Raw genomic sequence first — 18,143 nt, 5'->3', positions numbered from 1 at the left:
GGTATTTAATTTTCTTTCTTTTTTTCAGATGCAGTATTTACAAATGGCCAGAGTGTAGACTATCTGTTTGTTGGAAACATAGTTTATACGGTAAGTTGTCATATCCATGTCAGCCAGAAATTTCAGATTCTTTTAATTTTCTTCTGCAATGCCATCCATTTGGGAATGTTTGGATATGACAGTAAACCAACATTTTTGAGAATTCTTTAGAGTTCTGGCTTATTTTGAACAAACCATATTTCGTTCATGGTTATCATGACTACCTGCTTGTTTGTCCCCTAACAAAGCACAGAAGTAAACCAAGAGCAATCCATGGGCCATTTCTCTGCTTTGTCAAGGAAGAGACAAGACAGATAGCCAAATTAAAATGTCATGATCTACAAAAAAAATTGTTGGAAGACCATGGTTTATTTAGTTGCTGTGAATGCCATACCTGCCTTGTTTATAGTAAGCCAAAATTGGCAAGAATTCTGGTTCACTATGACATGCAAATCCTTACATGAATGAACTTCCATGTACCTTAAACCATTTCATAGATGAAAATGGGGATACATGAGGTCAAGTAACATCAGAGTGTTGTCAAGATGGCAAAAGTTATTAATAAAGAAGAACACAGTGGCTAGAAAAAGCTATAGCAACTTGCTTTTGCTTGGGCCTCTTTTTACTTTTAAATTATTTTTAATTAGACATTTTCCAGAATATGCTTGAATGGCTTTATAATACAGTATTCAACTACAACTAGGTGTTGTAAGCAATTAACCATGGTGGTTTAATTCACTTTATCATTTTCAGTACAGCTTCATCAAGTCCAGGTATTCTCAGCATGCCATTCTTAGTAAAGCTCCATGAACCTAAACCAAAAACGGCGATGAGGAGAGACACAGACAGAGACAGAAAGCATACTTTCAGTTATTTCATAGTTGAAGACTGGGCACATGTAATCAAGAAACATTAAAATGTCATCAAGATGGCAAAATTATCAATTGGGAAAAACAAAGTAGGAGAGGCTGCAGCAATTTGCTTTTGTCAGAGTCTACAGGGAAGGAAAGTCAAGATTCCACTCCTTCCTCTTTCCTCTCCCGAGTTAAATTAGTGCAAACTACATTTGCACTTTGAAATCAGTTTAAAGTCATTGAAGTAAGCTGAGAATAAAAAGAGAAAGGAGGAGGAGGAGAAATAAACTGTGGGGGAAAAAACAGAATTAATTGGGGCTAACCCTGCCAAACTGTGATAGTTGTAGTGTTTGTTATAGGCAGTTCATTTATATAACACTAAACAAGAACTCAGTTTGCAGCCATTGGCTGAGGGCAAATGGGAGGAGAGAAACAGCCATTTTAAAAACACCTGAAAATACGGTACAACAGATTATTAAATCTTGGCTTTCTGAAAACAGAAAGAGGAAAGCAATGGTTGACAGAGGGAAGTGTGCTAGGATTTTGTTCGTTAAAGATGTTTTAATTAGGTGTGCAGTAGGTTTTATTATGTGAGTGTGTTATTAACTGTTCTAACTTAATTGGATTGGTTGTTTCATGTTTTAACTGTTTTATGATATATTGTTTTAACTGGTTTTTTCCTTTACCTTAAATTATAAGCCACCTTGAGTCCCACATGGGGAACAGGATGAGATATAACATAAACATGATAAAAATAACATTTTTCTTTTTCTTTTTTGCAGTATGTTGTAGTGACCGTCTGTTTGAAAGCTGGTTTAGAAACTACTGCATGGACAAGAGTAAGTATTAGCATTTTTAAAATCCTTACTTTTCCCCAGTTCAGTTTTATAGCAGTACTCATCAAAGAAGGGGAAATAATGTGGTTTTGAGTCTTTCTTTCCATTTTTGGTGCTGAATCACCATTTTCTCCTGTGATAAGTTTATAGTTGCAGAGGAGTGTTTTGTTGGATTTGGGGTTTTTTTTACTTCTGATTTAAAATAATCCAGGCACATGGTGGCTTTCATATGAGTGGGATGATGAATTTGCTTTGGTTTTAGTCTAACCTTTACAGCAGCTGTCCAAGGTGCTGAACCATCCCCCAAAATAGATTCCACAAAACACCTTTAAAGCTTGGATGAAAACACAAAGTTTTACCAACATACCCTGTTTCCCCTAAAATAAGACATCCCCAGAAAATAAGACCTAGTCGAGGTTTTGTTGAATTGCTAAATATAAGGCTTCCCCTGAAAGTAAGACCTAGCAAAGTTTTTGTTTGGAAGAATGCCCGCCGAACAGAACACCAGAGCATGCAGGATCGGTAAATGTATGTACCATATACATAGAAATAATGGCAGTAATAAGAAATTCTTGATAGGATTCACAGTTTGTCTGGTTATGCTGGTTTGTGATGACAACTACTGTACAGTATATAATAAATGTTCATTTTTTTGTTGGACAATAAATGCGAATTCTTCTTCATGGAAAAATAAGACATCCCCTGAAAATAAGACCTAGCGCATCTTTGGGAGCAAAAATTAATATAAGGCACTGTCTTATTTTCGGGGAAACACGGTAGAAGTCACCAACCAACATGAATAGTGAGAAGGGTGTTCCTGATAACTCAGGCTCTGTAAAGAAATGGATCTGCTGTAAGCATCATTCTTCAGGACAGTGGAGCTGGACAGCTGCCCAGAACTCATAGGTATTTGAGGGATTCCATTAACCCAAGAAACATTTATTCTGCCATTGTTGGACCCAGAACATTCCTGAGATTTTCTGTTTTGAGAAACTAAGATTTGTGCTGGATTAGAACACAGATAAGACACAAAGAACTACCATATGTTGGGTTGATCTTCAGTTGAGCTGTAGATGACAGGCAAAAGGCTTGAGGGTCAAATTGACTCAATGGAAAGCAACCACCTATATTCCTGAACTATCTGTGTATCCACTTCGGTCTGTCTACAACTAGATAGACATGTACTGGTTGATGGAATAGCCATTTATGGATAAAATAGTATCTTTTATTAATTGAAGTACTAATTGAGGATTTATTTTACCTGTATTTTGTTGAATTTGGGGGGAGGAGAACAAGTGGATAATATTTTCTATGTGGCATAACTGAATCACAAAAAATCAAGAAGAGTTAAAAGAGTTTATCCCACTATTGTACATTATATTGGCAACATTCAACAACATTATTCTTACTTCAAAAAATATTCATGCAAATTATATGGCTCAGGCATATAGTGTCTGCTTAAGTTATATTAAAGTTAAGTTTCTCAGTCTAACTGCCTTCTCTCCCATGACTGAGGCTGTGCTAATTACTGATCTTTGCTATTTAAACCGTGACAAAAAGCAGGAGATGGCGTCACAAGTCACAGGGGCTGGTCAAGCTTTTAAAAAGCACTTATAATTTCAGGGAAGAGCTATACATCTGTTTTTAAGCATAGCCACATTTCTTTGTTGACCTTTATTTATAAATATATTTTCTGTACAAAAGCAAGCAAGACAGCATTGCAGTTCATTCTACTCTCACTCACAGCAGACAAGTCTTATTATTTCAGCTGGAGATGACTTTCTGAAGGAGACCTCCTTCAAGAAATGGAAAAGTCTTGAGTGTGTGCAATTTGGTTAAACCTTTCCTCCATCATCAGGTGGATTGGTTACATGAAGTTGAGTCTCAGAAGTGAGAATTCCTGTTGCTGAATGATAAGATATGATAGGTGAAAATGAAAGGCTTGAATAAATAAATTATGGGTCACACAGTAGCTGTCACTCAACAAGGCAGAAAGAAGGTTCATGATTGTTTGCTTGTTTCTTGACATGGAGAAAGAACAACTACTTTATTCTTATGGCACAAGGCATACTTATTTGCTACTACATTTTGTGCTAGATAATGTAATCTGGCAAAACCTATTTATTTTCCAACCCAACTGATTTGTCAGAACCATGAATTCATCATACTATTCATATTTTCATGTCAAGTCCATGTGAACTTAGGAAAACTTGCTTCCAAGTAAACACTGATGGAATTCCACTGTGGAAATTTACAAGATCAAAGCCATGGCTTCAGTTTTGGTTTCAGTTTTCATCTTTTTAAAATATGTACTATTATTTTTTCTGCACAGGGATATTTTATTCACTCTGGAACTTTTCTTTTTCTTTTTATTCAAGTATAGACAGATAGATTTAATACATTTTATACTAATTTGCAAAAGAATTTACCATAGCAATGTAGTACAGAGAAATGCAATAAAATATAATGTAAACAGAGTAAACTATTTGGTTCAATATACACATATCTGAAATAATAATCACAAGCACATTTGGAGCTAAATCTAGTTGTTAATCCCACATCGGGATCATGCATTGAATTAAAGGTACAGGAATAAAAAGGTACGACTAAATAATGGGGGGAACCTAAAAAAAGCAACTGGTATGCAATGACATCATGCAATAAGTAATGCAATCATGCACACTCACCTTCATGCAATAAAGTCCTGAATCTGTTGATGAATGGTTGCCCAACTGTTTGGTAAATCCCATTGAAAACCTGATGCATAAATAAATGCTAAGAATCTGTTCTCCCTTTTTGTGGGAGAAAGATAAGTTTAAGTCAGTGAAGCTGAGAAAAAGCAATAATGTTGCCTAACAGAAAAAAGATTGAACCGAAGAGTAGGTTAATCAGTCTTACTACTGGCTCAAAATCAAGTGTGTTAGACAGCACTGAGTGAAACTGGCAAAAAGCCTTAGGTGGAAAGAGAACAGAGAGAAATAACACATAATACCTGGGAATCAAAACTGTGGAATTTGGAGCAGAGGGAGAGTCTGTACATTGAACTGTTCCTTGACCATTTGTTTCTTTTTCCCTGCAGTTCAGCCACTTAGCTGTTTGGGGAAGCATGCTGCTTTGGCTGGTCTTCTTTGGAGTCTATTCTACCATCTGGCCCATCATTCCTATTGCACCAGACATGCTTGGACAGGTTAGTCCTTTTCTTTGCAGCAGCAAAGAGCATTTCTCTTCATAGTGGCAAAGATCATCCAAAGGGGAGTATTTTAGTTCAATCTTTAAACTCATGCATTTCATTAAACTCCTAGGTTTGGTTTGGTTTGGCTGGTGTTTTTAAGAAACAATCTGCTGTGAGGTTACCTCCACTTTGTGCAAAATATATGGCTGTTGAATGGGAAGAGACCTAAGATGTATTGTCAAAGTCTTTCATGACCAGAATAACTGGGTTGCTGTGAGGTTTTTTTTCGGCACTATGGAGAGAATGCTGATGGAACATGGCCATACAGTCCAAAAAACTCACAGCAACCCAGACCTAACATGCATTTCTTTTGTCTTGTTTGATTCCAACTTGTCGAAGTCTAAATCTTGGAATTTCATTCTACGGCAATTAAAATTGGTCTTATCTTTTCACCAACTTACTTGAAAAACTGCATTGTAACATGAGCATTCTCTGGGGTACAGCGAGCTATGCCATGCCATTTGAGGTTCCTCTTGGGAGCTAAATGGCCACTATTTTAGATGGACATAAATGACTTTGCATCATTCCCAGTCTTTGGAGAAGGTCTGGGGTTTTGTAGGAGGGTTGATGCTTTATGGGAGTACATATTACTTATATCTTAAAAATAATTAGCAAAATCTCTTCTAGGTGAGGCTTAAGGAAGCTTGCCAAAAATGTTTTGAGAAATACCAAGTTTGGGAATTTGGTGCCAATTCCAGTGGATCAGCTTGTGCCATGTAACTGCTACTCAACTTCTTTATATTGGTTAAAATTCCTGCAGTGAATGTGTCCATTATGTTCAAGAAGTTAAAGAAATTCCAATTACAGTAGAGTTTCACTTATCCAACGTTCTGGATACACAATTTTGTAGTCAATGTTTTCAACACATCATGATATTTTGGTGCTAAATTTGTAAATACAGTAATTACTACATAGCATTACTGCGTATTGAACTACTTTTTCTGTCAAATTTGTTGTATAACATGATGTTTTTGGTGCTTAATTTGTAAAATCATAACCTAATTTGATGTTTAATAGGCTTCTCCTTAATCTCTCCTTGTTATCCAACGTATTCGCTTATCCAACATTCTGCCGGCCCGTTTTTGTTGGATAAGTGAGACTCTACTGTAATTAAATGTGTTTTGACTCATCAGTTAATTTGTTTAATTAGGAACCAAATGAAGCAAATATTTATTTATTTATTTACCCTATTTATATCCCACCTTTCTCTACCCCAAAGGGGATTCAAGGTGGCTTACATATTTATTATTATTTATTTATTTGCGACATTTATATACCGCCCTTCTCACCCCGAAGGGGACTCAGGGCGGTTACAAGTATATATACATACAATATATTATATTATACAACTATATCGCAATATTATTAGTAATATTGCATGTAATATAAATATACATTTATAATAGTGAATTATAATTATTATTACATTGTATTACATCATAATATTATTATTAATATTACATGTATATACAATGTATTATAATATTAGTATAGTATAATATTATTATATATCATTATATCATTAAATTGATACAGGAGACATGGTGGAAAGATGTCTTCCTGGCCCCGCCTTCTTCATTCTGCTCCAGAATGGCAGTTAGACCTTGGAGCGGGGGGGGGGGGGGGGGCAATTATTCAATGCCTTAAGACACATACAAAACACTAGGCTTAAAAATAAATTAAATTAAAATTAATACATCTTAAATATTTAAAACATTACATTTAATATTAAAATCACGCCATTCAGGATCATAGTCCAAGGCTGTTCTGTAGTACTGTACATATTCCAAGCCTATTATTGCACTGCGCTATTCTCTGAAAGCCTGATCCCAGGGCCAGGTTTTTACTTTCCTCTGAAGGCTAGAAAGGAAGGGGCTGATCTAATATTACTAGGGAGGGAATTCCACAGCCAAGGGGCCACCACTGAGAAGGTCCTGTCTCTTGTCCGCATCAGTTGCACTTGCAAAGCCTCCCCAAACTATCTTAATCTCTGAGGTGATTCATAGGGGAAGATACCTTTGGATTGGTAAGCTGGGCCAGAACCGTTTAGGGCTTTATAAGCTAAAGCCAGCACTTTGAATTGTGCTTGGTAGCAGACTGGCAGCCAGTAGAGCTGGCGCAACAGGGGAGTTGTGTGCTCCCTGTTCGCCGCTCCGGTGAGCAACCTGGCTGCTGCGTATTGCAGCAATCTAAATGAGATATAACAAGAGCATGGACCACTGCGTCCAAGTCTGACTTCCCAAGGTTCAGGCACAACTGGCTCAAAAGTTTTAATTGTACAAAAGCTCCCCTGGCCACTGCCAAAACCTGAGTTTCCAGGCACAGTGATGAGTCCTGGATCACTCTGAAACTGCGAAGCTGCGTAATTTTGGAGGACAAAAATATTTTAATATCAGGGTGGGAATCACATGTAACACCCCTTCAGCTCATGCCAACATTGCCAGTGATAAAAGATCATTGCAGCCCTCGGCCCATCAGCATCTGGAGGCATCATTCCCGATTTTTGGTCATGTAGCTAATTCTTAGGAGAGAAACACTTCACTTTTCACTTTACCTCAAAGGATATCTGCATTGTATAGGCATTAGGAAGAACTGGTTTTGAAAAAACATAATCAGTGGGGGCATCATTTCAATTAATTCAGATGTGCAATGAGTTAATTGAACTGATCGTTCCATTAATAGCTGTAGCTATGGTCATCACCGTAGAAATGTAAACCCCCCTCCATGGTAAAGATGGCTATAAAAACATAACTAAAGGCTATCAAACTGAAATTTACCTAGTATGTGATTGAGGCAGAAAGAGGATTCCTCAGCATAATCCAGAACTTCAGATGTATACATTTCTTTTCATTATGGCTGTAAATCTGGGAACAGCATTCATACTGAAACTCTCCATATGAGATTGACTCATTGGTGGTTTCTTTTACAGAATATAATTTGCAAACTAAACAGTTTCTAAGGTCATGTTGTATACCTCCCCTGATTAAGTACCCATTTTCCTTGTATAATTTCTCTCTAACTTGTGGAAAGGAAGGGAATTATACCTGCAAAATAAATTATTGAGAGATCATAGCCAAGAGGGAGCTGTGTATGTCACTAGTAGTTATACTTTGAATGTTGTGAGGTTTTGGATGTGTTCCTTCAACATATATTGAGTTGCAGGTGGTGAAATTTTCCCCTTCGGTGTCATGAATTCAGCCCTTGGAGAATAGAGAAAAATAATGAGCCTGTCAAAAGCACTCAAGAGCCCAAAGGGAATGTGAAAAATAAGAAACTCCTGGGAACCAAAAAAAGGGGGGGGGGTTTAATAAATATATGTAAAATACCATAGGGAACAAACTCTAGTGAAAATGTGTCATTGTGTTGTGCATTGAGACTAGTACAACCTTTACATCAGAAGTAGTGCACCATAAATCTATTATGTTCACAATCAGTGAACATCATAATGTAACCAGATCAAAAGAAGTTTGTAATTAATATGATTTCCCTATTTTTATCTTTTTTATAATGAAGTAATATTGTAGATTTTCTGGTTCATTTACTGAAGTTAAGAAAATGGCAGATCACATGCTTTCCATGCAGAAGATTCATGTTTCATTGCCAGCCTCTTCCAAATGGGTCTGAGAAAGAACCAGGATGCATCTCTAATGTAGAATTTCGATATCACCTTAACTGCCATGGCGTCATATGACTTTATTTTTATAACATCTTAACCTTATCTGTCAAAGATTTGTTAGTCTCGCTGAGCTACAAATTCCATGATTCCATGTCACTTAAAATGATGTCAAACTGCATTAATTCTGCAGTGTAGATACACTCTCAATGCTGGGACAATGCTGAGCTACATGGAGCAATAGCCTAAGTCAGTAAAAGACACTTTCTTGTATTGACTGGCTGTTTCTTAAAAATCCTGTATAGATATGTTGGAGGACAAAGACTGAAACTACGGATAAGTGAAAGCAGTGGAACATGGGATGCATCTACACTGCATAATTAATTCAGTTTAACTGCTATAGCTCAATACCATGGAAAGCTGTAATTTTCAGTTTGGTGGGGCACCAGCACTCTTTGACAGGAAATGCTAAAGTTATCTTAAAATTACAATTCTCATGATTCCAGAGCATAAGCCATGGCAGTGAAAGCTTATTTTATTATTTATTCAGTCTACAATGTGGAAAAATTGGAAACGTTTCTTATACTACAACTCCCAGAATTGCCCAGTGGCCACGTTGGCTAGTGCATAATAGGATTTATAATTTAAAAAGTAGGTTTTTTCCAAGTTCTGGACAGAAATAAGGAAGTTCTAGCAATGACCTTAAGCATATTAATTTTTTTATTAAAAAAACACATCAGAGAAGTACCTTAGAAAAGAAAAGTACTATAGAAGCAAAATACTATGAAAGATAATTCCAAAAATCTGCTATACCAGTCTAATATACCAATATAATCTAGTAAACGGATAGAAAATTTTCATATGGAGTTGTGGTTTAAGGAATATTTCATTGTGTTGTGATATAATATAGGGAATAATTGATGATATTGCCATAGGAGATTTGCCATGGACAGTTTTCTAGGGTGAGGAGAAAAAGTGACATCTGACAGGAGGGGACATTTGCATGACTGAGACAAACCCAAATTCCTTCAGTAATTTTCTGTGGCACACTCAGTATACTTCATTGTGTCATTTGTATCAGCAGCTGTAATTCAGATTTTTATAAATTTGGCTGAAATTTGATTAGGAGGATTGTTTAGAACTATGAACTGGCTTTCTCAGCCCAAGTGGTGAGCTCATAATGCCATTGTTAATATGTCATCATTTTAAACAGTTTCATTTCATACTGATGTTAGCAGCTTAGAACAGATAAAAAGATAAATAGATTGATAGATTACATTGCAGAATGTTTGAGAAGAACTTAATTTTTAGGACTTTGCTAAATGTTTTGCATAGTATTTTTGCCCCATTAGAATGGAACCAGCTAGTATGAATATTGTACTTATTACTGATCTATTGTAGCAAGTAAACCTGAACTAGAACTAAATCAGAATATTTGTGGTTGTGCTTTCACTCCCTCCATGCTTTCTGTACAAGTAATGTTGGGGATCCTAATAATTCAGGGACAACATAGTAAGTAGGATGTTGTTGTAACAGTTGTGGTCATTTAAGATTGAGAGATAGTACTATCTTAATTATAGGTAAGAATAATGTGACCATCCAAAATATTTTTGGGATTCAACTCTTAGCCTTCTTCACCATTGGTCAGAGCTGCTGGGACTTGCAGTTCAGCAACATCTGGCAGGCCAATTGATTTCTTCCAGTGATCTCGATGAATAGGCAATCATTTGTTAAGCAGTGACAAAAGTTGTTTCCAAAGTGAAACTTTTTTCAGCAATGTCAAAAATAGTTGTGAAAATCTGTGAGTAATTTGAGTTGACCATTCATTTTATTGCTTCTAACTGGAAAAAATACCGGTGTCACAGTTGTGGTTAAACATCTGCTCTAACACAACACAGGTCCCAAAGCAAAAAATATAGTGTTAAATAGCATTGGGTTTCTGGGTGTATATTTCGACAAAATGTTTTTCTACTTAAAGTGTGTTATTTAATACTCATTGGATTTCCTGAAACAAATGACGTCTCGAGATATAGCATTAATGCCTCACTGGGGCCAAGACAGTATTGCAGACATACAGACTGCAGCACCGAAATTGTGCATGATTGAATTTGTTCACTAATATAACCTGGTATTGTTGTATTATGTTGCTATACAAATAATCAATTACCAAAAAAAAAAGAGAGAGAGAGAGACCATTCACTCCATGCAGAGTGAAGAAAAAAGTTCTGCCCAAGCGTGTAATCATCATACCATATCATAGGTGGTCACTCGTGGCCAAGTATGATTGTCTTCCAGAAGCAGAGTCTTGGCAATGGGTCCATAAGTGAGTGTAAAGATCTATTCTGGATCTGCATGATGTTTTATTGTGATGACATACATTTCCAGGTGGAAGGCGGTCCCAACAAGGGTTTGCTTGACATGCCTTCCTCTTGGCACGTTTCTCCTTCCCTCCCTATTTGTGCCTCTTCAAAATCCACATCACTGTTGGTAACAGCTGACCTCCATTTAGAATGTTCAAGTGCCAGGACTTTCCAGTTCTTGGTGTTTATTCCAATTTTTTTAAAAATTAAGGAAAACTATTACAAAATCCATATTTATTTATTTATTGCTGTCCACTGACATTCTATTTTCTGTTCATGAGCTGAGAATAAAGTAACTGCTTTGGGAGACGGTGGTTGGGCATTCGGACAATGTGGCCAGAGAAGAGAAGTTGATGGAGAGGATCATCGCTTCAATGCTAGTGGTCTGCTTCTTCTGGAATGTTGATGTTTGTCTGCCTGTCTTTCCAAGAGATTCGTAGGATTTTTTGAAGGCAATGCTGATGTAATCTTTTCAGAAGCTGAGAATGATGTTTGTATATGGTCCATATTTCACAGGCATACAATAGAGTTGGAAGGACAACAGCTTTATAAACAAACATCTTGGTATCCCTATGAATGTCCAGATCCTCAAACACTCTCTGCTTCATTCAAAAAATGCTGCACTCACAGAGTTCAGACGGTGTTGTATTTCAACACTTATGTCGACTTTTGTGGAGAGGTGACTGCCTAGGTGGCAGAAATGGTCAACATTTTCTAGATTTACACCATAAAGCTTTGTTTCTGACATTGCAGAGGGATTGGTTGATGCCTGCTGGTAGAGTACTTTGATTTTTCTCGATGTACAGTGAGAGGTCCATGCTTTTCATATGCTTCTGCTAAGGTATTTGAAGTGGCTTGTAGGTCTTCCTCTGAATAAGCACAGACTACATTATCATCGGCATACTGGAGTTCTATAACAGACGTTGTTGTGACATTACTTTTGGCTTTCAAAAGGAAGGCATTTTGTCTAGAAAGTTGGTCTTCGGCTTTCAAGAAGCTGCATAATATACAATAGTTATACTAGTCTACAGTTAAGAAAAAATAGTTTTCTTTCATTGAAATCGTAATATTAATTGGCCTAAATCATAGGACTGGTGCAATATTTAAATGTTTCATGTTTATGGTTTAATGTCTTTTGTGTATTTTAATGGTTTTAATTTATATTTTAATATTGGATGTAATGTTTTAAGTTTGATATGTATTAGTTTTAATTTAATTGATTTTAAGCCTCGGTTTGTATGTATTTAAAGCCATCTTTCCGCGTGGTCTCCGCTAACTTGTGGGGTCCCGCAGGGAGCTATTCTCTCGCCTCTATTATTTAACATCTATATGCGACCGCTTGCCCGACTGGTGCGGAGCTTTGGGCTCGAGTGCCACCAGTACGCTGATGACACTCAACTCATTCTGAGGATGGAGGGCCAGCCGGACTCCGTACCCGATAGTTTCCATCAGTGCCTTGAAGCCGTTACTGGATGGTTGCGTGCCAGCAGGTAGAGGGTGAATCCAGCGAAGACGGAGATCCTTTGGCTGGGCCGTCCGGGTGGGAGGGAGATCCAGCTGCTTACCCTGGATGGTGAGACACTACGTCCGTCATCTTCTGTAAAAAGTCTTGGTGTCTTATTGGACCCTCTGCTCACAATGGAGGCCCAGGTCTCTGCTGTGAGCAGATCTGCGTTTTTCCATCTACGTCAGGCTAGGCGACTGGCTCCCTACCTATCTAGGAACGACCTGACGACGGTGATCCAGGCAACGGTCATCTCGAGGCTCCACTACTGTAATGCCCTCTACATTGACCTTCCTCTGTCAGTGATCCGGAAACTGAAGCTGGTGCAAAACGCGGCGGCTCGTCTTCTCGCCGGGATGCCGGCGAGGTGGCGTATCACCCCAATTCTTCAACAGCTGCACTGGCTACCGATTGAGTACCAGATTACTTTCAAGATACTGGTACTAACTTTCAAGGCCTTACATGGTCTGGGGCCAGCGTACCTGAAGGCCCGCTTATCCCCCTACCAACCCCAGAGATTACTTCGGTCCGAAGACCAAAATTTGCTTGAAGTCCCTAACATACGGACTTATCATTTGTCTTCTACTAGGCAGAGAGCCTTCTCGATTGTAGCCCCTCAATTATGGAATGCCTTGCCAGTGGAAACTCGAACCACCCGAGACTTACTTGCCTTTCGGAAAGCCTGCAAAACCTGGCTCTTCCGACAAGCGTTCAATGGGTGAAAAACTCGGGGCTATGTCTGCTTTTATTGTTGCTTTTATTGTTGTTTTTATTGTTTTTATTGTTATTTTAAAGCCAAGTGTATTGTTTTAATCTATATTTGTAAACCGCTCCGAGCCAAACTGGGAGTAGCGGTATATAAGTTTAATAAATAAATAAAATAAATAAAATCTAATAGTTGCCATATGTAAGCTGCCTTAAGTCCCCTCCGGGGTAAAGAAAAGTGGGGTAGAAATAAGGTAAATAAATAAATAAATAAATAAAATATTTATATGTTATAATAATAATAATAATAATAATAATAATAATAATAATAATAATAATAATAAGTTTATTTATATCCCGCCTCCATCTCCCCCGAAGGGGACTCGGGGCGGCTCACAGCAAAATCAGATACAAAATAAAATGATAAAATAAAATATGAAACATCAAAGAACAATAATAAAAACCAATAATAATATATACACAGCAGCCGAAAAAACACAACACGGTATTAAAACATCGAATTAAAAACAATGAGGTTGCAATAGCGGATAAGCAAGGTGCACATTATGAGTTACAAATTTTAAATAGATAAAGTGCAATAGATTCATTTAAGATCACATCGGGTAGGGAGGAGCCCTGAATTAATATCAAGTAATCAGGAAAAGAGCGACTAGTACAAAAGGTCAAGGAGTATAATTGTAATTATGATGGGGATGGGCGATCTTAACCAAAGGCCTGGGTGAAAAGCCAGGTTTTCAGGCTCTTCCGAAATGCCATCAAGATGGGGGCTTGCCTGATCTCCCTAGGCAACGAGTTCCAGAGCCGGGGGGCCACTACAGAGAAGGCCCTCTCCCTCGTCCCCACCAACCGCGCTTGTGACGCTGGCAGAAGCGAGAGGAGGGCCTCCCCTGATGACCGAAGAGACCGTACAGGTTCGTAGGGGGAGAGACGATCCCGAAGGTAGATGGGTCCCAAACCGTTCAGAGCTTTATAGGTAATCACCTGCACTTTGAATTGGGTCCGGTAAGTAAATGGCAGCCAGTGGAGTTCCTTAAACAGGAGGGCTGACCACTCCCTGTATTGGGCTCCCGTCAAAACCAAGGCTGCTGAGCGTTGAACTAATTGAAGTTTCCGGGCTGTCTTCAAAGGCAGCCCCACGTAGAGTGCATTGCAATAATCCAATCTAGAGGTAACTAAGGCGTGGACCACCATGGCCAAGTCAGACTTCTCGAGGTATGGTCGCAGCTGGCACACAAGTTTTAGTTGTTCAGAGGCCCTCCCGGCCATCGCCGACACCTGAGCATCAAATGTCAGTGATGAGTCCAGGAGGACCCGCAAGCTGCGGACCTGCGCCTTCAGGGGGAGTGCGACCTCGTCAAGCACAGGTTGCCACCCTATGCCCCGATCAGACATACGACTGACCTGGAGGACCTCTGTCTTGTCAGGATTAAGCTTCAGTTTATTCGCCCTCATCAGCCCATCACAGCTGCCAAGCACTGGTCCAGTATCTGGGGGGCTTCTTTGGAGTTTGGTGGAAAAGAGTAGTAGAGTTGGATGTCATCTGCGTAGAGATGGCACCGCACTCCAAAACTCCGGATGACCTCTCCCAGCGGTTTCATGTAGATGTTAAAAAGCATGGGGACAGAATGGAACCTTGCGGGACCCCACAGGTCAATGGCCAGGGGTCCGAGCAGGTGTCCCCCAGCTTCACCAACTGGGATCGGCCCTCCAGGAAGGACTGGAGCCACTGCAGAGCAGAACCCCCAAGGCCCATCCCAGAGAGCCGTCCCAGAAGGATACCATGGTCGATGGTATCGAAAGCCGCTGAGATGTCCAAGAGAACCAGCAGGGTCACACTTCCCCTGTCCAGTTCCCTGCGGAGGTCATCCACCAAGGCAACCAAAGCCGTCTCAGTACTATGACCAGGTCTGAAGCCAGACTGCGATGGGTCCAGAAAATCAGTGTCATCCAGGAAACCCTGAAGCTGTGAGGCAACCACCCGCTCCAGGACCTTGCCCAAGAAAAGGAGGTTTGAGATTGGTCTGTAGTTGTTTAGAATTGTCGAATCAAGGGAGGCCTTCTTCAGAATTGGCTTCACTATGGCCTGTTTAAGGAAAGATGGAAATTTACCTTGATCCAAAGAGGAATTGATTATCCTCACAAACCAAACTCGCAACCCCCCTCTGGCCGATTTAATTAGCCAAGAGGGGCAAGGATCCACGGCACAGGTAGTTGCTCTCACTGCATCAAGGATCCTGTCCATGTCATCCAGGTGAACAAGCTGAAACGAATCCCACAAAATAGGACAGACAGGTGCCTCGGTTAACTCACATGGCATTGCATCAAAGCTAGCATCCAAGTCATGACGAATCTGAGCGACTTTGTCTGCAAAATGGTGTGCGAACTCACTGCACCGAGTTGCCGAGTCCTCGGGTGCCTCCCCATCCTCGGGAGGGTGGAGGAGCTTCCCGACGACACGGAACAACTCCGATGGTCTGTTAGTTGCAGATGCTATGCGGGCAGTCGTGAAGGTCTTTCTGGTTGCCTGCAAAGCCGCGGAGTAGGCCCTAATAGCAGCACTAACCCGTGCTCGGTCAGAGGCATCCTGAGTCTTCTGCCAGCGGCACTCTAGTCTCTTCTCTTGCGCTTCATCACTGCCAACTCCTCTGAGAATCAGGGAGCCGAAGTGACTCTGCGCAAAGAGAGGGGACGTTCGGGGGCAATCATGTCAATTGCCCTGGACATTTCACTATTATAGCGGTCCACCAGGGCATCGACAGGATCGTCAGCCTCCATGACAGGAAACTCCCCAAGAGACCTCAGGAATCCATCAGGATCCATAAGTCTCCTCGGGCAGACGATCTTAATGGGTCCACCACCCCTGCGGAGGTTTGAGGTCACGGTAAATCTTAAACTGATCAGGTGATGGTCAGACCATGACAACGGAAGAATATTTTGCTCTTCCACTCTGACACCACCATCCATAGCAACAAAAACCAGGTCGAGCATGTGACCAGCTTGATGGGTGGGACCAGATATCACTTGGGAACAGCCCCATGGTCATCATGGCAACCATGAAGTCCTGAGCTGCGCCTATTAAGGCTACCTCAGCATGGATGTTGAAGTCCCCCAGCACTACCAGATGCTGGGAGACCAGCACCACACCAGAGATCACCTCTGCTAGCTCAGGTAGGGAGACTGCAGTGTCGCGGGGTGGACGGTACACCAGCAGAATCCCCAAACTGTCCCGGGTACCCACCTAAAGATGAACACACTCAAAACCTGCAGACTGCGGGACGGCGCACCTGACCAGGGAGATGGACTGCCGAAAGACCACCGTAACCCCATCTCCCCGCCCCCGGATCTAGCTTGCTGTTGCACTCCGAAACCTGGAGGACACAGCTGGGTGAGATTTACCCCACCGAGCTCATCCAACCAGGTTTCAGTGATGCAAGCCAAGTCCGCCGCCTCGTCCAGGATCAAATCCTGGATGATAGCAGATTTACCATTGACGGACCTGGCATTAAACAGCAAAAGCTTTAATCCGAGGGGACTGTCATGGAGGCTACCACATCTAACCTTCTCCAGGCATTTTGTTATGTTATCTATTGCTTTTATATGTATGTTCGACATTGAATCTTAGCCATTTGAATCCTAGCCCCCTGAGTCCCTTAGGGGTGAGAAGAGCAGTATAGAAAAGCAATAAATAAATGAATAAATAAAGTTTTTAGTGCCAACTGTAGCAGAACAGTTAAATCAGTGATATTTAAACAAGGAGCCCCAGTGGTGAAGTGTGTTAAAGCACTGAGCTGCTGAACTTGCAGACCGAAAGGTCCCAGGTTCAAATCCCAGGAGTGGAGTGAACGCCTGCTGTTGCTCCAGCTTCTGCCAACCTAGCAGTTCGAAAACATGCCAATGTGAGTAGATCAATAGGTACCGCTTCGGCGGGAAGGTAACGGCGCTCCATGCAGTCATGCCGGCCACATGACCTTGGAGGTGTCTACAGACAACGCCGGCTCTTCGGCTTAGAAATGGAGATGAGCACCAAACCCCAGAGTCAGACATGACTGGACTTAACATCAGGGGGAACCTTTACCTTTAAACAAGTATTCCCTTATCTTGTTCCCAATTTTTAATGGGTCTACTCTTATTAATCATAGTATACAGTCCATTGTATTTTGTTTCAGTGTGCAATACTGCAAATGCTATCATATTTTACCATTGAACATCCTGGATGGGTTTTGTGGGAGGTGTAGTAGAAGACATCTGGTGGCTAACCAGTTGCTTTTTCCTAGTGTAGTGCTATTCAAAGGGAAATGATAAAATGCCTTTTCAGATATATTTAAAGCATCTTTCCACAGTCCTCATTTACAAATAGCAATTCTGACCAAAACCAATATTACAGAGCATCTAGAAGATGTTAGATTGGGCGAGACTGAATAGTTAACAGTGAATTTAACTGTACATGTTTGGGTTGGTTTCAGAATCTTAGAAAGAGCCTAATTATCGATGAGAACTTAAACGTAATAGAACCAGCTAGAGCTAGAATAGTAAAATTCTTACAAGAGTCACAAGCCTCAGGTTTCAGGTCTTAAAGAGATTCCCAGCTGAGGTAAAGATCTATTCTCCTGTCTTATCCTCCTCCCCTCACATAAAGATAATATTGATGAGATAGATGTTACATGGGACTTTTATGCTTTTCTTTGAAGCTTCTGGCATAAACCATATCTGGAGACAGGATACAAAATATGTTAGACCATTTATACATTTGGTCATTTCCCTCTCCTCTTATTAACACAAGGTTCTCATGTTTGTATAGACTAATTAATTTTGTTCTCAAGACATAAAGATGATTTGTATTATATAGAAAACCCAGGAATTTTTTTTTTAAAGGAATGGTTCCTTTAAGTAGAAACGTTTAAATGTTTCACATACTTTGCTGTGGTTAACTTGTAGTGTGATGTATTTATTGGTTTTGAGGGATTTCTTTGCCACTGAGT

General features: G+C 40.1%; 1 protein-coding gene across 5 annotated transcripts in view; it reads left to right on the top strand.

Moving 5' to 3' along the window:
• The window catches only part of atp8a2 (ATPase phospholipid transporting 8A2), a 445,463-nt gene that overhangs the window by 339,232 nt on the left and 88,088 nt on the right, over positions 1–18,143 (top strand). For all 5 annotated transcript variants that reach the window (XM_062974659.1, XM_062974657.1, XM_062974656.1 and 2 more), the window contains exons 31-33: positions 29–90; positions 1,676–1,732; positions 4,809–4,916. In XM_062974659.1, coding sequence (XP_062830729.1) covers positions 29–90; positions 1,676–1,732; positions 4,809–4,916 — 227 coding nt within the window. The remainder of the gene's footprint in view (positions 1–28; positions 91–1,675; positions 1,733–4,808; positions 4,917–18,143) is intronic.

This window comes from Anolis carolinensis, chromosome 3, assembly GCF_035594765.1.
Source record: "Anolis carolinensis isolate JA03-04 chromosome 3, rAnoCar3.1.pri, whole genome shotgun sequence".
Taxonomy (NCBI): Eukaryota; Metazoa; Chordata; class Lepidosauria; order Squamata; family Dactyloidae; genus Anolis; species Anolis carolinensis.
Note: the sequence above shows the minus strand (reverse complement) of the source record. Positions and strands in the feature narration are given on the sequence as shown.